We start from the raw sequence: 22,694 nt of genomic DNA, 5'->3' as shown, positions 1-22,694 counted from the left end.
CACACATACACACACTCAAGATATTAGAGATTTTTCACACTCACAGTGGTAGAGATTTACAGGAATAAATATCCATTTGAGAGGATTTAAAAACTAGAGGGTGTGTGTGTGTGCGTGTGCGTGTGTGCACATGTGTGTGTGTGTGGTACAGCCATTTTTAACGGCAGTTGGCTGAAATGAGGCCTGAAATTGTGTGCAGGGGGAGAGAGAGAGAGAGAGAGAGAGAGGGAGTATGAATATGAAGCAGACTGAAGCTGAAGAGGGTGAATGAGCTCAGCAGTCTTCTGCATAAATAGAGGTTAAAAAAGATAGAGAGAAAGGGAGTAGGATATGGGGGATATGGAAAATACTTATGGGCAAAATGATAAGGAGAGAGGGAGATTTAGTCTGCAACTGTTCTACATATCAGAAGTCCTCCTTAATGTATGTATACTGCATTAGTACTACAGACAGTAAAATATGGGCAAAGTTTGACTTTTAACTTTTTTCATTTGCTCAACAGGAGCCAATGAGACACTGCTATCTAGCTTCACTATACTGCCTGCCATCAATTAGCAGTAGCAGTTGCATACAACAACACAATTCAGATAAATAGACTAAATAGTAAGAGCTGGCTGGTTGGCAACACCCTCCAAGTTAGCAGCAGCATCAGTTTCAGCAACAATTAACAGAAGCAATAGGTGTTAATGGCAAGCAGTGCTAGGAGGAGTGGCAGTAGCAATAGCTGAGGCAACAACATAAAGCAGTAGCAGAGGGTAACAGTTAGAAGCATCAATAGCAGTGTACAGCAGCAGCAGTTAGCAGTATCAGTAGCACACATCAGCAACAGTACGAGTTGGCAGCAGTGGTAGCAGATATCAGTGACTTGCAGTTGCAACAGAAGAAGCACTTGGCAGCAGCAAAAGCACATAGAGTAGATCAGCTCATCATATGTCATCAAGGGTCTCCCGTCCACTGCAGGTCTGTGTTTACAGCCACATCATCATCACCGCTTTATAGACACTTTGTTACCATCATATAGCGGCAATGACCATGATATCCAAAAAAGGGAAATACCAAAATTTTGTAAAAAAAATATGCTCTTGGCAATATTTGGATGCTCTAACTCCACCACTTGTATTTTAGTGTCATTCCTTCGCCAAAAGAGACAAGTTGCACAATAAAAATAAAAGATGACTGAAAGCATTCTTCTTCTTCCTTTTTGGTAGATATCGCAATAATATTGCTATTGTGAAATCTTTGGGCCATGATAATCATGTTGTGAAAATCATTTGAGAGATTGATCCTCCGTAGTTTATTATTATTTTTTTTTTTAGTATTTGTCTTATATTGCACTTTCAAACTGAATTTAAATTGAGAAAGTAATTGTCATATTTCATGACATTCTTACTTGAAACTCCATTAAAATGTTGATTATAGCAGTTTATTTGTAGTCTAAACGAACGCCCAGACAGGCTTTAATGTATTTCCAGTTGGCAGCTGTACCTTTATTTCTAATATGCTAAATGTTAAAGCACATAAAGCTTTTTGTTTTTGAGCGCAAATCTAGATCCTCTGTTGTTGTGTATGTCAGTAGAACCATAGTATAAGTTATAATTTACCAGTGCATAGTTTTGTTTTTTTTAATCAAATAACACACACACACACACACAAATCACATTTCTTTGCTGCAGAAATCTAAAGTAAACTCCCCTAAAGCTCCTTCAGGCAGCAGAAACAATATAAATGCAGAGCAGCTTGTGGAAAATGGACAGAGTGATAGGAAAAACATGGTGGCTGTGTATGTGTGCACAGGTATCATCTGTCGTCGGGCAGACTGCAGTGTAATTTTCAGCACTTATTCAGATTGTTTTCCAGCTCTTCTTTTGTGGTGTCTGACTCTATTATTTAGACTACCCGTCTATTTTCGGCAGAGAGTGACGCTTTACCGCTCAGCACGGCTCGGATTTTCAGCCGGGTCACCGAGCAGGAACGAATCCGCCCTTCACACCCTGAAATCTCATCTCACTAAGATGAGGAGAGGTGTGTTAACAGTAACACTCCTCTTTTGCCTCTCTTTCTTCCAGTTTCTAGTTGCTCTGTTTTTCTTCTCTGTGTCTTTGGCTGTGAAGAAAAATATTTCACCTCCATCACCTGTTTTCTTCCCCCACTCCCCCATCTTTCTCTACTGCTGCTTCCTCCATCTCATCCTTCCTCTCTTTTATCAATGTCCTCCTCTTTCCTCTTTTTCTTCCTCCATCTCTTCTTTTTCATCACCCTTTTCTGTCCCCTTTTCTCTCACCTCCTCCTTTCCCTCTTCCTCCTTTCCTTTTTCTCCCTTATTTTTTCTCCATCTTCTCTTTCTCTTTCCTCTCTGTCTTTCTTTTCAACACATCATCAAGTGTGTGTGTGTGTTCAGTGAAGCTTTATTGACATGTATGAACAGACAAAAGCATTTAAAGACAGTGTAGAGCCACAACCTTTGCCCCAGGGATAAATTGGATATCTCTCAACTTATGATGGAGGAAGGGGAGAGGAGAGAAAAGGAAAGAAGAAAAGAGGAGAGAAGGGAAATGGGGAGAAGAGAAAAGAGGAGGGGGGAGAGAGAGGGTGTGTGTGTGTGTGTGTGTGTGTGTGTGTGTCTGTCTTCTCTACAGCAGTATAATTGGTGTCTACTTAAAAGCCAGAGATTCTGGAGCGCTGCCGATCACACACATCATTCACACCATCTCTTGGGGAAGTCCAGGCCTTTCTCTTACTGCATTCCTGGCAGTGCTTGTGTTCTTAAGGAATTGTGAAATTGCATCAAACACGGCCCAAGTACTGTTCCTCATTATGCCGAGAACTGTCCAACTGCCTGGAAGTGTTTTTGCTCTGCATGTTTTATCAAGGATACTGTGGGAGCTGAAGAACCCAGCATGTAGGTCATATGAGAACGTGACGTGTGTCACAAAGTACAGTGTCTACGTTTGGACTCTTGGTTTTGACTGTCCAAGTTGGAACTCTAATCTTTTTACAATAAAATCTAATTGTCTCTTGAGACTTTTCAAAGCTGCTCATTGGTTTTATGTGCTGTCAGTCACATCCGTCAAGGAACTGTGGGTGTAAAAAACCTCTGTGGCAGAAAAATAAAAAGAGTTTCTACTACTTAACAACCATGTAGCATCACAGCAGTGTTTGTCATACTTTTATATTTCAGGTAAAATGGAGATTTATGCTGAAATGTTTCAGAAAGTATTTCACTTGGTCCCAAATATGGACGATGGTCAACAACAAAAGTATGAAATAATGTGAAAATAGAACATCGTGTATCAGATTTGAGTAGCAATCAACTAGCGCGTCCAGATTAGCACATCCCTTCTCATTCTGTTTTCATTTTCATTTCTTTTTTACATGAGGGTTTTAAGTGCCAGAACAAAGCCACATAACATTTTCATCCTGATCAAAACACAACTCTTCATTGCTGCTTCATGACTCTCTGAGCAGCAGCTGCTCTAGTGGAGAGAAATGAAAAATGATTTGTGCTTTAAGATTTGTGTTGTGTCAGTCATGTTGATCTGGATATCTTATATGGATCAGTAACAGCACATGTTAATGACACGTGTAAATGACGTCTGCACAGCATGGTCACATTCCTGTGAAAAAGCAAGGTCACCTAACTCCCCCATATCCTGTTATCTCGAACTGTCAAAAAGCTACAGGCGAGCCTTTCATCTCCAAAGGAAAAAGTAGAGCCTATCGGGAGGGACACATACTACGTGCAACGGGGTAGTTGAGCAGGCACTCGTGCTAATAAGCTTCTCCACTGGCTCTGATCACCTTCTAACAGTAAAGGTCTGATCACAGCAGATCTGATATGGTCAAAGATTGCAGCAGAATCATTTCATTCGAGTGAAGGAGTTGGGATCACTGGATTCACATGCAGCATGTTCAACTTTGGTGAACTTTAAAATTCGACATTTGAGGTCACGGAGAAGCCAAAATCAAAGTTATTATACCTTGTTGGCTGCGTTACACCATAGACTTTAATTGAACTTTCTCTGTTGGAGAATAAACTGCTCCACAAAGGGCTTATGGTACGGCCATGTATGTATCTTTTGAAGCCCTCAGCTGATCCCACCTTGCATGTTCTTCAGTCCCTTATGAGTCTTGCGGCTGTATGCGCTTCATTGACAAGTCAGCCAGCTCTGCCCCTGTAATTTGCATATGAAGATCCCATCACAGTGGAGGACGAATATAACAAGCGTTTATTGATACCAGGTGTAAATGGAAAGTCCTGTGATCAGATGTTACTATCCACATAACATATCCAGACACAGATGGGTGGTGAATCCCTGTGAAGATTCAGGATTTGTTGCCAATGTGTCTCTCATTTGTGTCATATAAGTTACATGACAATCAGGAATTGCTCACATTCTACCTCGGAACAGAAATTCGACCAAGTGGTGTATAAGTGTTTAACTCCACTATCAAACGAGTTATTCCAAAACCTCTCACTATGTCAGCTTCTCAAAGTAACAAAACCCATCTTTCTGAAATGTCTGAATGAATGCAGCAGGGCTGAGCTGTCATTAGTAAGATCTTTGATGGAATGTGAGAGCTGCCAGCAGATGATGATGTTGATTGATGACTAAACTCTTCAGATGCTCTTCTTGCCTGTGATCTTCTTTACCACTCTTCTTCCTCCTTTTCTTCTTGTCTCTTCCACATCTTTTCCTTATTTGCTCATTCCATCTGTCATGTGCTCCTTTCATTTATTTCTTTGCTCCGCCTCCTTCCTCAACTCCTGCACCTCCCTTCCACCTCCTCCGTCTTTGCCCTGCTTCTCCTCCCTTCCTCCCACCCTCCCTCCTCCCCTGGATGAACTGTTAATAGAGGCCACACCCACTCAGTATAGACCTGCCCACACACCTCCTCCTCCTCCTCCTCGCACCCCTCCTGCTCCGCCTGCTCCTTCCAGCACCCCCTTGACTTACTCCTCCTCCTCTGATCCCCCACCAGTGTCCCCCAGCCCAGGCGTTGCCCTCCCCTCTGCCCCCCGCGACCTGGTCCCTGTCCTAGTGTCCAGCCGATTTGTCCGACTGAGCTGGCACCCCCCAGAGGAGACGGGAGGAGCTGTGCAGACCTACGGCATTTATTATTCCCAGGACGGAGTGGAGAGGTAAGATCGGGACTTTAGATTCTGAATGCCTTCTCTAATGCGATGTTTCCAAACCTGGACAGCAGGACCACCCACAAGCCTATGTGTACTTTTTCAGACTTTTTTTAAAATCTTTGCTCTTATGCAGTGAATGACTGGATAAGTTTAACTAACCTTGGTTTGTCGTCAGAGGTGTAAGAAAAAATCACTGATTAGATTTGAACAAGATGAGGTCACTATTAAAAACAAACGGGGTCTTTTAGGCTTTACATTGAAGTGGCAGCTTGAATTTGGTGGCACGAATGCACCTGTTGGAAGGCAAAGAAGAGGAAATAAAAGGAGTGCTTATTAATTAGGACAAGAAAGAGCAAGCGCCCTTGAATCCTTGCCAGCCACCGTTGCTGCTCTACACACTTGGAAAGGGAGGGGTGAGGCAATGGGTAGTCAGAGTCAGTTGCACTCGTGTAGTGGTGAGGTTGCAGCTAAATCCAATACACTGCACCTTTAATCCTGAGGGAAACATGAATGTGTTTGCTAAAATGTATGGCAATCCATTCATTTATTAAGACATTTCCCTGAAAAAATATTCAGTTTGGCTTTGTAATTTTGGTTCTCAATAAAATAACAAAATAAAAACACACACACAAATATGATAGCTAGAGGAAAATGAGGGAATCACTAAAGTGTTTAAGATTCATCCTCTGGGGGACATCTACAAATAAGGTAAATGAAGCATGTTGCACACTTGAAAGTGTGTGAACATTAATGCAATAGAGCAGGAAGCTCCATGTTGTTGACTTCTAATTTAAAGGGACAATGAATAGAAGAGAGTGATATTAGAGTTGTATACCAACAGTCAAAGACAACACTTCTTTCCTTTGATCACTGCTCTGCTGCTCACAGCAGTTTACTAGAAAAAGCTCTGGGTGACATATTGGTGAGTCCCCCGCTGATGTTAAATGGTAACCTCTGACAGTCAGGGCTCCAGCTGAAGGCTTTCACATCCAGGCTTTTAAGCTGTGTTACCTCAGGGACTAACCAGCCTGCAGTGCTTTAGAGCTGTGAACGGTACGCTGGACAAAAGAGCCACTGAAGTTTCATCATGAGACGTTTAGACAGAGAGATTCTGTCAGTCCTAATGACTTACAGAAGGAACAGAGGCAGAGGTTTTGTCAGTTCTAATGACTTAGAGAAGAATACAGAGATGGGGTTTCTCAGCACTAATAACTTGCAGAAAACGAGAGGGGAGGAAAGAAGGGAGAGAGAAAACAATGAAAGATTACAGGAGAAAGGGAGATGGCAAGAAAGGAGAATGAGGATGACATTTTTGGTCAGTTATAATGACTTTCAGGAAATATATTGCCAGTAAAATAGAGAAATGGGAAGAGCTATCAAGAGAGAAAAATGGAAAAAGAAGGGAAGCAGACAGAATTTGAAAGACCAAAAGATTAATTATTGTCTATTTAGAGGCTTCTGAAAATATGTAAAAACATTTCACAGAATGGAACAGAACACATACAAGGTTGGCCTTTTATTGGATTTGCTCCAAGATCGATTTTCACCTGTGATAAAACACAGGTACAGCCAATCATGTCAGGTGATGTCACACATGGCAACAGCTTCATGGCAACACACAATACGTAAATGGCAGATGACCTTGCAGTTTATGTCACTCAGCAGCCAGCTCTCTTTGAGAAAAGTTCATATAAACCACAGCAGATAAAGGCACTCTGGACTCAGTCAGTCCACAAAGGTGCACAGGTGCAGCACAGGTATACTGTACACATAGTCTACAGCCTGTGACAACATTTTTAAATGATGAAATCATAGGATCACAGGAATCATCTCAGCAGATGACGACTACAGAGCGAGTCTGAGCTGGTTTCTCTTCGGTCCAATTCAACCCAGAGTCCCTAGAATTTCATCTTTATTTGATGGATACACCTCAGCAGGAGGTAGTGCTTTCTAAGTGTAGGGAGGGGGAAAGTGTGAAGGTCAAGATGGTGGATGTTAGACTTTTTTTGTAACCACAATCTTTGCTATCCGTAATCACAGTGGAGTTGCCATGTGCAGATAACAACAGCAAGCAAACATTCTATAAAACATTGTAAAACAAGACTAAGAGTCTACAGCCATGCTAGAAGCTCTGGGGTGGAAGCATCTTCATGGAGCATCTTTTTCTATGATATCTGTATAGTTGAATTTACAACACAGAAAAGGACAGAAAAGTTAAACAGAGAGGAAATGTCATGCCTGTATCATTAAAATAAACTGATTGACGGAAAACTAATTTAGATGTCAATTTTAAAAATTGATACATGTTTGTACAGCCACTTGCACTTGAAGATACATTTGTTAATGTCAGTTGACAATTGCTTTGCAAGCACAAGGCCAATGGGAATAGATTAAAACAGGGCTGCCAACTTTTCAGTTCAGTTAGGAGTAAGATTTGGTATCAGTGAAGTCAGTGTATTGTATGAGCAAGCCATCTGTGACATTATCCACCATAGGGATGACTTTTTTTAAAATCCAGTTGTGAAATTCACAATTTTAAAGCATTTGTAGATCATCATGTTAGTTAATTAATCAAGTCAATAATCATGGTCATTAATGACAAAATGTGGGTTATCAGCTTACTTACCAACCTCCAGGCATCATTGGGAAAACTGTTGATATCAGGCACTTTTCCTGCACTCTACTGAATTTATGGAGTCATTTTGTTGCCGAGATGTGAAGGTGAAGACGGCATTGAGAAATGGGCCTCTCAGGAGAATCTGGAGGGTTGGCCAAGCTCCATTAATAAACAGTAACATCGTATGATGGGGAAAACTCATCAAGCAAGATTTTATTAAACCAGAAGGCAGGCCAGAAATCAAAGACAGGGAAAAATGTTTTAGCTGAATTATTGTTTGGCTTTGTGATATTTTTCTTGATCATGTCTAAGGTGCTTCGATACATATTTACTGATAACACTACAAAGGCAGTTCATCCTCACTTTAGCAGATAAATGAGGCAATAAGCCATTGAGCTAAATACCATCGCATGACGCACTGTTGTAGCACAATACATTCATCATCTGTCTATCCTCTGGACTTTAACAAGTCTAAATGATTAGTTGCAACAAAGCTGTCATTTGCACGACTGTTTAGATGTCAGCAGTGTTAAACTGTTAGAACTATCAATCAGATGCAAGATAATGTGTAGTTCTTATATTGTATATGCGAAAACACACTGACATTGGGCAATCAAACTTTCACATTAAGATACATAAAAGCAAAGGATTGCTGGATTAGTTAGAACATAAGACTCTGTGCTACGTGCACACACAGACAGAACGTAGCCGACACCAATAGGATCATTAATACAGGAGGAAATATTTTCCTCTATTTAGAGTGGGAAACAGCTGAATGGCCCAACATAGTCGAACTGTTTTGCACTCTTGAGTGTTGAACTGTATGAGCTGGACAGGGTGTGAATATCATTTGTGTTGGGGGGGATAGAGGCTTTGCTTTGACTGGTGCATTTCGTTGTAACTACCTGTAGCAGACAGACTTAGCCACAGACAGACAAGCTGTGTCAGCTTGGTGTTATCAGTGCACATGGACGCACAGCGGACGCACGTTGGACAGACGGACAGATGGTTAGCAGTGGTCGGACAGACAGAGAAAAAGGACGTGTGGCAGGAGAGCCTGTGAAAAGTGTCAGTTGCAAGAGTCTCACGGTCAGTGTGTCAGAGTTGGCATCCGTGACGACAGGAGGATAAAGAGAGGGACAGAATAAGGTGAGAGAGGTTCTGCCCATCCTACCCTCAATCAGAGAGAAAACTCTGAAGAAACAGCAGAGAGGTGAGAGGGAAAGAGGAAAAGTGTAAGCAGAGAAGAAACACTGTCTGTGGATTATTTGTTTTTGAACAAGCAGTGTGACCTCAGAGTGTGGCCTCTGAAGGGCAAAGAGAATTCCCACTGTGTGACAGAATCTGACCCGCTGGTTAACTCGACATCCAGCTCGGCCTCTCTGATCTTTTCCCCAGCAGCTGAGAGGAAGATATGGATTCATAAACCCTGAGAGCTCCACTCACCTTTTGTATTTTCTTTAACCTTTGTGTTTCGCTGCTGCTGCTGCTGCTGCTGATGATGATGGTGATGACATTGGCTGATTTGTTGCTCTGTCAGTTTGTCTGTCCAACGCTTGACCTTTGCAGTAGAGGATTGTGGTAACCTCTGTCCCTTCTTAAGCTGTCTGATTTACATGTATCGTGTTTACTGAATAATGATAGTTGAATGGGCTTTTAACAGGATGATGAATGGATTTATTGAATGGATTTTAATATAGTGAGTGGGGTTTCAGCACATTTCATAAATTCACACATTAAAGGGACATTAATCTTTTAATTAAGTTGAAAAGTCAAGACTCAAGAAGGGGCTTTGTTGACAGTACTGTTTGGATAGAGCTCAAGGCTAGTAACACTAGAGTGTAGAACACTCATGTACAGCTAGTGCTATGAAAAGGCTCATGTCCTTATGATCACTTCAAGAGCAACAGCTTGTCATAGAAATAATAATAGTATAATTAATACACTGCAGAGGATACAACAAAAAATGTCAGCATCTGGTGTCTCCCCACCTTTACAGCAGTCCAACAGTGCAATAGATCCTGGCAAACCCTGTCTCTAAATTTGTTGCAAGGGTCTCTTTATCAATAATAGGGGTAAAACTGACTTTCTTGACACATATAATGAATAAATGGATTCAAATTTAATAAGGGATTAAGGGGTTTTTGCCCTGAATTAAGGTGTTTTAAAGAGTAAAACCCCCCTTTCAAAATATGCTGAACACCCATATGAAACTCACTACACAGTAACAATTCAAGTTGTTGAAATTCAGATGTATTTTGCTGATTGTGATCAATTTTATGGTGTTTTCTCTTTGGAAATTCATACAATCCACCCATCTATGCACAAAAGCCATTAAAGATTCCAAACAAAACCAGAAGGCTCTTTAATGGATTGGTGCCTAGCTTGTTAGCTAACAAGATATGTGTAAATCAGACATTTCTTGAGTTGTTGGATGTCTAACCATTTCCAGAGCTATCACCACAGTGGACACACAGAGATGAAAGTGATATATTTTCACCTGACTCTGGGGAAGACACAGAGCAAGAGGACGTACCTAAAGGCTTCTACAAACTGGTCCCGCTTGTGGTTTTTGTAATGAAAGGAATTAGGTCAAGATTCTTGAAACTAGGCTATTTATTGATCGATATCTATCTGTATATGTGCATATTCTTTATCACACTCAGGTGGAAAATATTTCCCAAACTTGAACATTTCTTTTAAGAATCACACTGTGTTACACATTTTAAAACCCCCGAAATAATCCAAACAGAAAGACACATTGGACCTGCTTGTCAGCAGTAATGTTGATTAATTCATTCATTACTTTTTGCTGCTTTTAAAGTGTATTCTCTAACTCTTTGGTAGCAGTCAGTCATTCAGTGGGAACATGATTCCCTTCTGTCTAAATTAAGGATCAGTTAGAATCTTGAAACCAAACAGCATTTAAATCTGATGTTCTTTTGTGCTTCTCACTGGATAAAATCAAGACGAGAAACTGCAGTTCAAGACTGTTTTTTTTTTTTATCACTTCTCATCAAAGTGGAACAAATATTTACCAAAATGAAGTTTCCTCATTTTCATCAAAAGGATTTTGAGAAAAAATGCCTCCAATTTTTTATCACAAGTTGATCTAAAGATATTTTCACTCAGCGTTCATTCATTCAGTGAACTGAGCAGGAAAAAGCCACAGCGTGTATTTGGTGCAGTGGAGAGACATGCTAATCTCAATAGCTGTCTCCTCAGTGATTTAGTGATTAGTTGAGGACTGAGAGGCTGCAGAGGTGCTGTAATCTGGGGATTATCTGCAGTCGGTGAGGGATTACACAGATTACATCTGATTATAGCTCCTATTATCTGCACTGTTATAAACTAGGTTCTTTTTTTTAAATGCAGTGGTGCTTAAAAAGTATCACTTATTGTGTGTTATATCTGATTCTATAATGAGAAATAAAGAAAATTAAATAAATAATTGAAAAATATTAACATTGAAAACTCATTTATAAACATACATTTATAGACACTATGTGTGTTATTGTATTGTTATTGTATTGATGCTGTGTTTACCTGTGTTAGGGAGCGGTCAGTGAACGTGTCGGAGCCAGAGTCTCTGGAGCTGACGGTCTCCAACCTGAAACCAGAGGAGAGCTACAGCTTCAGAGTCATCGCCTACAACGACATGGGGCCAGGAGAGAGCTCCACCCCCCTGAGGATCACCACCAAACCTGACCGTAAGATAGACACACACACACACACACACACTAAAATAAAAAAACTTTTCCCCCATCATAGTTACATACAGGGTATCTGCACTCTGCAACATGTGGTCTTTTTCTTTATATGTTCAGTATCTTCTCTTCAGTCAGTATGTTAATATAGTAATGATGTGTAAACAGACATGAACAAACTCGCTAGCCAACCAACATTAAGGCTCACTATGAGCTATCACTGTCTTAAAGGTGCAGTTCACTGATTTCACTCCCAAAGTTCAGTTTCACTCATCATCCCAGTTACATAATATCCTCTTAATTTGAAAAAAACACTCCAGTGACGACTTGAAATCTGTAATTGCTGAGTCACGATGATACTGGTCAGGTCTCGGTCACTGTAAAGTGGTAACGGCAGTAGAAGGTGTAATAGTCGCAGTGGTGACAACAGCAATAGTACAAATAGCAGTATTTGTGTGGGCAGTGTGTCGTCTCTGTGTTTCTACAGTCCAGGTTCCCAGCAAGGTGGAGTCGCTCCAAGCTGAGGCTCTGTCACCCACCTCCGTCCAGGTGAGCTGGGAGCCTCCCAGCCAACCAAACGGCCCCATCCTGGGTTACAGACTGCTTTGGACAGAGAGCCCGTCTGGCAAGGAGCAGGTCAGCACAACCGCTGTAGTAGCACCTGTCAAAAAAACAGCCATAAAGGGTCATAAAAGAATTTGCCCCGATGGAATGAAGTGTAATCACACCTCTGTTCTTATGTCCAGAGTGTGGAAGTGAACGGACTCAACTACAAGATGGATGGACTCAATAAGTTCACAGAGTACACGGTTCGAGTTATGGCGATCAACCGCTACGGGCCGGGCACCACCTCAGAGACCACCAGCATCACCACCCAATCAGACGGTGAGTTCTACGATAAGAGCTCCTCGTTCACTGCTGTGTGGCGAGTCATGTCACGTAATTTCCATGCAAATGAATGCCGTGGATTATCTGACACTTCACTATTACTCTGCTGATTTGCACAAGCCAACAGGGTTCGCTGGCACAGCTCCCTCCACAACCCCAACCTCCTCATTCTGTGGTTTTTGGGTATGAATTCTTTAAAGCAATACTATGTAAGTGTTGATAAGCAGTGGCGACAGCAAGCCTTGCTGCCAAAGATGGTAATTCCAGGAGATTTGCGCATTTAATTCTGTTGATATCTGAGCGGTAAAAGGTACTACACTATTCTAACAGGAGCACAAATATTGGAAGGGAACAGACTTCAATGTAAGACCAGGCTGGAGAGCAAACTGAAAATATCTACACCTGCAGTGGTTGGCGGTGTGTATATATATATATATAATATGATGAATAATTTTTCAAGCTGTCATATAAAATAGTTCCATAATATTGCTAAGATTTTTTGTTTATATATGTAGAGCCATAGCCAGGATCGTCCAAATACTGAATTTACAAACCATCATGTGTTTTTTTCTTTTATTATCTATACAAAGTCTATTTTACTTTATTCATATATTCTACGAGATCGATACATGATTAAAACACTTTTGGTGCAGTAATATATAAGTGACATTGGCATCTTTAGTTCTTGTATGCTGTTGAACCACACAGCATTTCAATAGAGTCAGTCTCATTAAATTAAGGGCGTAAAAAATTCAATTAATCACACAAAGCTAATAAACAGGCTGCTAGTGTTTCAGAACGCACAGTGTCCAGAAAATTAAAATGTACTGAGTGTGTCTGCTGTCTGCAGTGTGACTGTTTTGAACTGGTCCCAGTCTGAAGCTCTGCAGCCGTTCAGCTGAGACCAGAGAACTGCTGGACCAGGTGCTGCCTATTACCTGCGTGACACTGTGTGTGCATATGTGTGTATGTGTGTGAAAGAGAGAGAAAGAGAGGGGGGGGGGGCTTGGTTTGGATGAAGGAGCAGGGAATATAAAAAGAAGAGCCAAGTAACACACATTTTATCCCTCTTTTCATTCTCACAGACAGGAACACACTCTCTCTCTCTCTCCTGCTGTCAGTAGTTTCATTAGGGGACTTAGGGGTCTTTAATTAAGCAGGGGGATGAGGAAGGAGCTGCTTCAATTTAGCCTTTTAGTCTGACAAACTAATGGAGTCCACACGCGCGTGTGTGCACACGCACATACACATACACACACACACACACACACACACAGGAGAGAGGCAGAAACAGAGTTCAGTGTTGAGTTTGTCACGTGTGAGAAGAACAGAGAGAACGAACAGAATATGGAAGTTAATGATATGATATCATGATATGAGAGACAAAACATGAACAGGAATTAACACGCATGCTGGAAAGTATATAAAAGATATTCTTCGCAATAACATTTAAAGTCTTTGCAACCATCTTTACAACAATCTGAGGCCATGGCTCTTTGCTTTTGGTGCTGATACCAGACTGTTTGGCAAAGATTTACCAGTCAATCTACGTTCCAACCCTCACCTGTGTTGTATGGTTTTCCCCTGAAAGATGTCTGGGCTCAGCCTTAGGGTTAGTGTGAACAGCTCAGACATCCTAAGGATGTAGAGCCTGTGCTCCTACACATTGAAGGGAGGTGGTTTGGGCATCTGGTCAGGATGCCCCACAGGGCAGATCCATCCATCCATCCATCCATCCATCCATCCAGCTGACTTCGGGTGAGAGGCAGGGTACACCCTGGTGGGAGGAAGCCGGACTACCTGGAGAGAACCGACACAGACCCAGAACTTATATATCTTATCTGGCCTTGGAACACTTTAAGGAGGAGCTGGAAAGCATTGCCCAGGAGAAGGGTGTCTGGAGTGCCCTGCTGAGTGGTTGCCACCACAATCTGACCCTGTATAACAGGAAGATGGATGGATGGATGGATTATAAGGATGGTTGGTGTATCAACAGAAGTGAAATCGAATGTGTCCTCTTCTCCTGCAATGGTTTAATGGCACCTATTGGAGAAGTAGCACCACCAGGTATTTATGTTGATGCTCCCACTTCCTAATATTCACATAGAAATAGTGGATGGAAAAAAATTCCAAATCAAAATGGAGATTTTGAGAACGCTCAACCCGAGTCTTTAAAGCAGCAGTCCATAAACCATTTGATGACGTCATGGTGGCTACGACCACTTCTTATATACAGCCTAAGGTCCTGTGGTTTATGTTTTGATGGGGGGCAATGCTACAATTGGTTTACATTTGGACCACAGACTGGGCCTTTAATGTCTCCTCTGAATAGAACTTCAGCTCGGTCGTCTGTAAACTTCCATGCACAGACAGCAAGAGAGAATGGAGGCATCCTTCTAGCAGGATTCACACCATGAATAAATAAGAATGATCTAAAATAAAACACACACACACACAGATGCACAGTGGCTGTATTGTGAATCTTCCGGCTGCGTCTCGATGATAACAATGACTTGTGGGCTAATTGAATCCACAATAAAACTGACACACACACTCATACAGACAGTGAGCAGCTGAATCAATAGATAAGCTGCTGACAGTTAATCAGGCGTCTGGTTGGACAGATGCAGAGTTCATTCAAATCAAAACACTTTGATTCTCAGTTTGAGCGTCACACTTTGTCTCTGATTCAGGGGACAGAACCATGCGCCTGCTGCCTTGTTGCCATCGTCCTGTTCATTCTCTTCCTCCTGCTGTTCATCTACCTCATCTTTGTTTTTGCCTCATCCCCTGCATTGTCCATCATCTTCATGTTCTCTCTAATTCTCATCTCCGATGCTCAACATTCAGAGGGATGAGGATTGTCTTTGTGTGTGTGTGTGTGTGTGTGTGTGTGACACTTAAATGCAGTGGTAGGACTGGTTCAAAAATGATCGATGATGACGATAATGGTACTAATACCTTCTATACCAGTTCCTGAACGATTCTTGTTTGATATCAGTTTTATAAAATAAATTTTAACAAAAAGAAAAATACATTGCACATTACAGTACAAATCTTTGTACTTCATTTTTCCTCTGCTTGGCATTTTTACACACTCAAAGCAGCTTCATAACAAAAAATATAAACCTACATTATGGTTTAGCTAAAGTTGTCTGTTTCAGCTTAGTTGTGTTAAATGTTTGAAGCAGATTTACAGTACAGAAAATTAATCTCTTTACCACAAATTGAAGTTGCTTTTTAATGTAATATCAGCAAACGTTCTCATCAAAACAGTGCAAACAGTGCTAACAGAGGTCAGTGGTTCAGCCCTCAGCCATTTACTGAGCTGGACCACCTGGGCTCCTGCACGCCCAGCAAGGGGAATACGCAGTGCAGAATGGCGGCTAATTTATGTTTTTATTTTATTCCTCAACGACATGTTACATTAGACAGCAATCACCAGCACTATTAGTTTCTGGCATACGCATACTACATGCTTATTAGCTCACTGATGCTTAGATATCGTAATTTGGTACAGAATGATTTTTGATGGTCGATGTCGGTGTCAAAGTACAGTTGTAAACATGTTTGCTGTATTGACACAATCAGATTTCAGAGGCTGAATGCCGTCAAAGTGTTGCCGTCAGGATGGTTGAGTGACAGCAGCGCTCTGACACCAAACACAGTCAGCCCAGTCCTCAGCCGGTGTGGTCTCACTGTAAGAAGCAATGAGACAAACATCATCTGTAATTAGAAACCTCAAAGAGGAATGAACCGATTTTAAATGTGTTTAGCCTAGTTTAGCAAAAAGACCTGAAGCACGGGGAAACTGTCAAAAATTCAAAGCCGCCTTACTTATTTAAGAAACTATGAAAAAGTACATCCCAAAATGTTAGATTGTTCCTTTAATTCCTATGATCTATGAGTCCTTACATCATGTTTGGGTTAGTCTCTCTTGCACTAGTTCTTGCACCTTTTTCATCAGTCTTTTTGGAAAAATGAAACGTGTTCCTCCAGTTCACTGTCCATCATTGGCATCCACACAGTCAGTTTGAAACCTTAATGATTTTAACAAGGTTAGACAATGATTATTAGCATACAAAAACCTACAACACCTCGCCTACTACAGCTCCCATGAACATGTATCGGTGCAGCATAGTGTGTTCTTGGTACATGGAGTAAACCACACACCATACTGTTGAGTAAGTTTATGTTCCAGTTTGAATGCATTCATGATTTGGTCACTGTGATGGATGAGCGATTCATTTAATCTACTAAATGAACTATGAACAAAGTCAGTGAATGTGTTCATACCTCTCAAACACTGTGATTCTGCCCTGTTTTAGTGTGTAACTCCACATCAGTGGTCATAACACCAGCGTGGACACGAGCCGGGATCTGTTTTACGTTCTCAGACTGTTTCCTCAGAGGGATTTTTTCAGAACCGTGAAGAAGTGAAACTATCTTGTTTATCTGTGTGAAAGATCTATTTTTTAATACTTCAAAAGAAATGTCAGTGAGGCAACATGTAATTACTATATAAACAAGTTCAGCGTGTTGATTCGTTGTCAGACTTCATTCTACAAATTCAACATTTACACTAAGTCAGAGTTGTGAGCAGTTGTTTTTATCTTTCACTTGAATAAGCGAAATAACCTGATATAAGGTATTTACACTTCTTGTGTTTTTTCTCTGCAGTACCCAGCGCTGCTCCTCAGAACATCACCTTAGAGGTTGTCCTGTCCAGGGTGAGTTCAACTTTTTATACTTGTCCAATAGAAGTCCTTGTCCAATAGGAGGATCGGATTATATCCAGTTGTCCTGCGTAGTTGAATTATTCAGACCAGAGGTCCATAACGACTGGTGATTGGTCTGAGATGGTGACGCTTTCATAACTGCTGTTCTACCACACCACTGATTTCAAAAGTCTGTCAAGAGAGAGCTGCTGGGAGAGCTGCCCAGCTCTGGGATGTAGCTAAACAGACTGTGACCTACATCCTCTTTGTAAAATGGAGATATCTGATGTGTGTAAAAAGGTGAATATAATGAACTAAAACTAAACTAAAGCTAAAAATAGGTGTGAAAAAAACATTTTAATCAACTGAAATAACTGAAGACTGAAGAAACAACAGTAAGAACCTCTAATGTAAACTTGTTGCACTCACCCCTGGCTGCTCACACCCCCACCCCAAACCAAGCCATTGTGGAGAATCATATTCAAAAGCTCACCTACAGGAGCTAGAAATAAAAACCGTACCTAATTACAGTTTAGCTTAACAGCATCAACAACTTAAGCCGATAAGACGTATTCGGTGTGCATGTGAGTGTCTGCGTTCAGGTCCATTTGTGTGTGTGTTTGTGTGCTCTTGCATATTTATGTGAACAGTGCATGCAAGTGTGTCGAATGTCTCTGTGAGAAAAAAACAATTCTGAAAATATGAATCTGAAATAAATAAAATAACAAATAAATACAAAAATGAAAACTAATTTCGTATTATCTTTGTACTGATGAAGCTGTCAGAGGACTATTTACCAGTGAGCAGCCCACTCCATTCAAAAGGGGGAAAATTATTTGACACGACAGAAGAGACAATGTTCATCGTCCAGAGTTACCTTTTCCTTCAACCAGCAACTAATACGGCTGCTGAAGAGACATTTGAGCTGTTTGAGAGAAAGATGGCAGAATATGAGGAGGAACTTAGTCACTCAACAGAGGAGAATGAGACAACATAAACTACTGAAGAAACAATAAAACAAGTTTAGAAAATGAGAATGGCCGCCTCTACTCTCAAAGTGCTGATTTGCTTGCATATTTCAGTGAGCTTTGTCTCCACCTTCTAATCAGTGTAGTTTTTAAACATGTGATTGCCTTTAACATAGCTGACTTACCTGGGTCCACTTGATTTGCACCCTCTGCGTGTTTGTTCGCCTTAGAACTCTTCCCCACATCTAGCATCTTGTTAGTTCTAAATAACTCTTCCGAAACTTAATGAAAACCTGAGTTCTCACAATATAACACTGCCCACTCAACCAAAAAATTGGTAAAACACTCTTTTTGTGCATGTGGAGGATGGATTTGTTGACAAAGATGAAGGTTGATATCAATATGTAGGAGCTCAGTAGAACTTTTTCAGGCACATCTGGAAAACACTTGAAATTAATGTTGACTCGTTATTCTGACACACGTCAACTGTGACAGAGCCATCAGTCAACAGTTGCTCTCTGGTGATCTGGCCTCATTTTGCTGATTGATGTCATCTACAAATGTGTCTGCATGTGTGTGTGTATATGTACTTCATATGCGTATAGTCACATGTTCCCAACTCATTTAATTTTCCAAGCTGCTCGTGTGATTTATGAAATACTGCAGAGGACCACAGAACATGTTCTCATCAGCTCCAGTTCACCTGAAAACCAGATCCTTTCTAACGTTCTATCATGTAGAAAGCAATGACCTCCATACCCACTGTCACAGGGTACAATTTCATTGAAATTTGCCTTTCAGCAGCCATGGACATGGCATGTAAAATATATACAAATGGTCACGACCCAAAACAGTCATCCAAACCAAAGACCCACTGCTGGCTGTTGCCTAATTAGCTGAGGTTAAGATGACCTTGAATAATAATCTAATAGCCAATCCCATCACAAACAGACAACTGGCACAGAGTCAAAGCTGGGAATGTTCTCTGCAGCAATGTACAGGAGTAACAATAACAAGTCATAAAAATAAGAATAATGGAATAATAATAATAATATGATATATAAATGTACTAAACTTCAAATATTGATATAAAGCTGAGTTTTTCACAATGTGAGTTGAGAAATAGATAAACGTGACAGGTGCATGCTGGTTGCGTGGAAACAACAGAAAGTTGGTTGATTTCTCTACATATGGACACATTCAGCAGTTGGAGAAGCAGCTATGGTTGTGCAACCCAGTGTCACAAAATGTAATTCATGGATTCGTGTCTGTGGACACAAATTTCTCATTTTTTAGTGTCCCTGAGCGTGAATTTCAAACCAATGTATTTCTATGGGATTATGTTTTCGTGCCTATATCACTTCTTTTTTTGTCTGTAGGTCCTGTGTAGGACCTGAGAGCTCAGAAGCTGTGCTGTTATTTCTCATTTTATATTCCTTTTTTAACTGTAACCACTACATTACTCAACATTTAACCACACGATTTTATTCTTGTTTTCCTCTTTGCTTAATCAGTCCACATCAGTCTGCTGCCGCTACAGTACAGTACAGTAGCATTATAGTACAGTAACAGTACAGTTACAGTACAGTACAGTAGCATTATAGTACAGTAACAGTACAGTTACAGTACAGTAACAGTATGACTGGTTTATGCAATGACTTTTGACCATTTGAAGATATTTCTCCTTTGATCCTGGAAATTCACGCTTCTAGTCAGTTTTTGATCGCTCGACTGTTTCCATGGAGGCAAAGATACTCTGCTTTTCCTTACTGTCATCACTTCCTGTTAAATATTTCTCGACATAAAAACACAACAGTGTCCTTGATAGCTCACCAAAACAGCAACTACTGTTAAGGCCATCGGTCTGAATTATTTCCTCCTCGATTCTGAAAACAATCACGCGTCTGTTTTTCTCAGCGGAAGTGTCTCATTATCCATGATCGTCATAGACGGTTGCTATGGAGATGAACACTTTGCGTTATGTTACAAAACTTTTATTATTACTATGATACTATTATATCATTTGCTCTACTGCATTGAATTATAGATAATTTAAATGCAGTTTTATTTTGATTCGGCTGTACTAGATATTTGATATATTCGATAGTTGTATCTTAAAAAAGGTGTTGTGTTGTGGGCGCATGTGACCTTGTTCTTGGCTTTGTGCCTCATTCCATTTAGAATAGCCACCGGTTGGCCGTAACCCGGATCCACACACCCCTATATGTTTTGAAAACGGGCTTTTTATAGCCTGTGATTCTATAACGTGAATTTGCTCATTTAATTTCATTGGATTTATGAAGATTTTCAAAATGAAATTGACTTCCTTGAAACAACACAGCAAATTTTACACAGTGGCCATATAAACGGGAAGAAGATGGAGTTATCAAGCTGGATTTTACACTTCATATCCCTCATTTAATCCTTGCACTTGTCACTTTCATAGATTTCATCAAATTTGACTTTAAATGAAATGCATTCAACATCCAAGTCAGGCTTATAATTCAGCATCATAAGGGGCCACACACATGGAACTGTTGTAGAGAGCTAAAATTCTTCAAAAACTACAATTCCCTAGAGCTGCACCATGCAGCACAGTTGGAGTTCTCAGTTTAGGGTTGCAGATAAAAAGATATATATGCTGAATATATCACATATCTAGTATACCCAAACTAGTAATTACGTTCCATCTAGATGATCTATGTTGAGAAAAATTAGATATGTTGGTCAGATATTTAAGCTACTATTCTAGAAAATGAAGTTTGGATTTAGCAGTTCTTACAGTTTATAAAAGTAGGGTTGTAAAAAGATATATCTATTGAATATATCAAATATTTGTGATGTACTGACCAAATAACACCAAACATTTCCATACCTTCTTGTGCAGATCAAATTTTACTGGAGAGTAGCTCTGCCGACGAAGTCCAGCGAACTCTGTGACAAATACCTCCACTGGCTCACCGACTGTTTTGATGGAAAGCAGCAGCAGCAGGAAATACTGTCTTTCCATCAGCAGCAATAAAGCTACAAAATTTTAATTCAAAAAGAAAAACAAAACCTTGTTTGAATACCTGTAGCGCAAAGATGACATTTAGATGCTTGTCAGATGTTGTACTCTCCTGTTCTACAGTGTTTAGCACCTTCTCTCTCCTCTATACATTTATAAGACACTCTGGTCATGTATTTGAAGACAAAGAAATGGCGGCAATCCCACTTTAAAATGATTGTTTAAGGGATATGACCTTTTTCATCAGAAGTTAGTGTGTAGCTGTATCTGTTCATCATCCTGCTTTCCATCCTGCTATGAAAACAGCAGAAGAGAAAATGATGAATGTTTCCAGAGTGGATGTGAAGGGCTCATAATTTATGTCCATAAAGAGGAGGTTCATAGTGTCTGTGGAGAGCTGACCTCATTTACTTTCTGTCCACTCATTTTCCTGCATGTGATTGATATTTCTCTGCTGATCAGCTCTCAGGTCAGAGCTGATCGATTAGTGATGTTAGAGCTGCTTGACAATAAAGCCTCGTGACACTAGATTGAAAAGGAGGAATATTTTTCTCAACCAGTTTTTTTTTTTAAAAGTGATTGAAAGCTGAATATCAAACATACTGAAGAAGCAGGTAGATCTCATGTGCAAGTATTTTCTACAGAGCCATGCCAGCTTCACACCCTAACCTTTGACCTCCCTGTACACCAGGACAAGAGGAGAAGAATGTTTCATTAAGGACAAAGAAAGAAATGGTGTTATTATCTAGTTCCAGTCGCAATCTTCTTCAGAAAATGTGCTTGATTTGAACAATATTTCTAAGTAGATAAACTTTTAAAGTGACTGCTGTTGTTCACATGTTTGCCTTCATTCTCCGTGTGAGGCTTGAGAGCCCAATGATTCCTGGCCGACATGAGAATGTCATCTTTATGCTGGATGACACGTAGCACCAACACTCAGCTCAAAAAAAATGTGCCATACAGTAGCCATCTTAAAGTCAGCTCCTCAACAGCACCACAATCATCAATGCTGTCTTTTCAAAGAGAAGACACATGTCTTACTCAGTGAGTAGCATTAGCCAACATTTAAATATCCACCAACTCTCATGGAATGAACTATTGTGAACATTTGTACACCTTTGATGTTTGTCACTCCTCAAGCACCAAGCACAGCACAGCAGGGAGTGATGATTATAACATAAGGGAGTAAGGGAGTGCAGCCTACAGGTGCATGCTGGGCTGAAGGTGAGGCTCAGAACACCGACAGCATACAGTAGCTATCTGCTTAATTACCACACACAGTCTGGTAGTGTGTGTGTGTGTGTGGGTGGGTCCAGTCCAGCCTCAATCAGTTTCTCTGCAGCTTGTTGCCGAAGGAGAAAATGTGAATCTTTCTGCTCTCTCGTCAAGTTTCTGCTGTCAAACCCACTTTTCAGACAAATCTAATGTTTCCTCAACTTTCCTCCAGTCATTGGAGCGTTACTGTCAGTGTGTGTGTGTGTGTGTGTGTGTGTGTGTGTGTGTGTGTGTGTGTGTGTGAGTGTGTGTGTGTTGTTGAACGCTTGGTTGAACACACAGTTAGAGTTTACAGTATGTCAGTTTGCGGGGTTTTTACCCACAATTCTCTAGAGTCCAGCCAGGGTCACTGTCTCTGTGGCTGTTAGAGTCAGGATGAG

The 22,694-nt window shown here is 40.7% G+C and overlaps 1 protein-coding gene across 1 annotated transcript in view; it reads left to right on the top strand.

Moving 5' to 3' along the window:
* Positions 1-22,694, top strand: part of dcc (DCC netrin 1 receptor) — a 167,741-nt gene that overhangs the window by 57,476 nt on the left and 87,571 nt on the right. The window contains exons 9-13 of the mRNA XM_070851028.1: positions 4,981-5,140; positions 11,307-11,461; positions 11,946-12,094; positions 12,205-12,343; positions 17,027-17,076. Coding sequence (XP_070707129.1) covers positions 4,981-5,140; positions 11,307-11,461; positions 11,946-12,094; positions 12,205-12,343; positions 17,027-17,076 — 653 coding nt within the window. The remainder of the gene's footprint in view (positions 1-4,980; positions 5,141-11,306; positions 11,462-11,945; positions 12,095-12,204; positions 12,344-17,026; positions 17,077-22,694) is intronic.

The sequence above is a fragment of the Pempheris klunzingeri genome, chromosome 19 (genome assembly GCF_042242105.1).
Source record: "Pempheris klunzingeri isolate RE-2024b chromosome 19, fPemKlu1.hap1, whole genome shotgun sequence".
Lineage (NCBI taxonomy): Eukaryota > Metazoa > Chordata > Actinopteri > Acropomatiformes > Pempheridae > Pempheris > Pempheris klunzingeri.
Note: the sequence above shows the minus strand (reverse complement) of the source record. Positions and strands in the feature narration are given on the sequence as shown.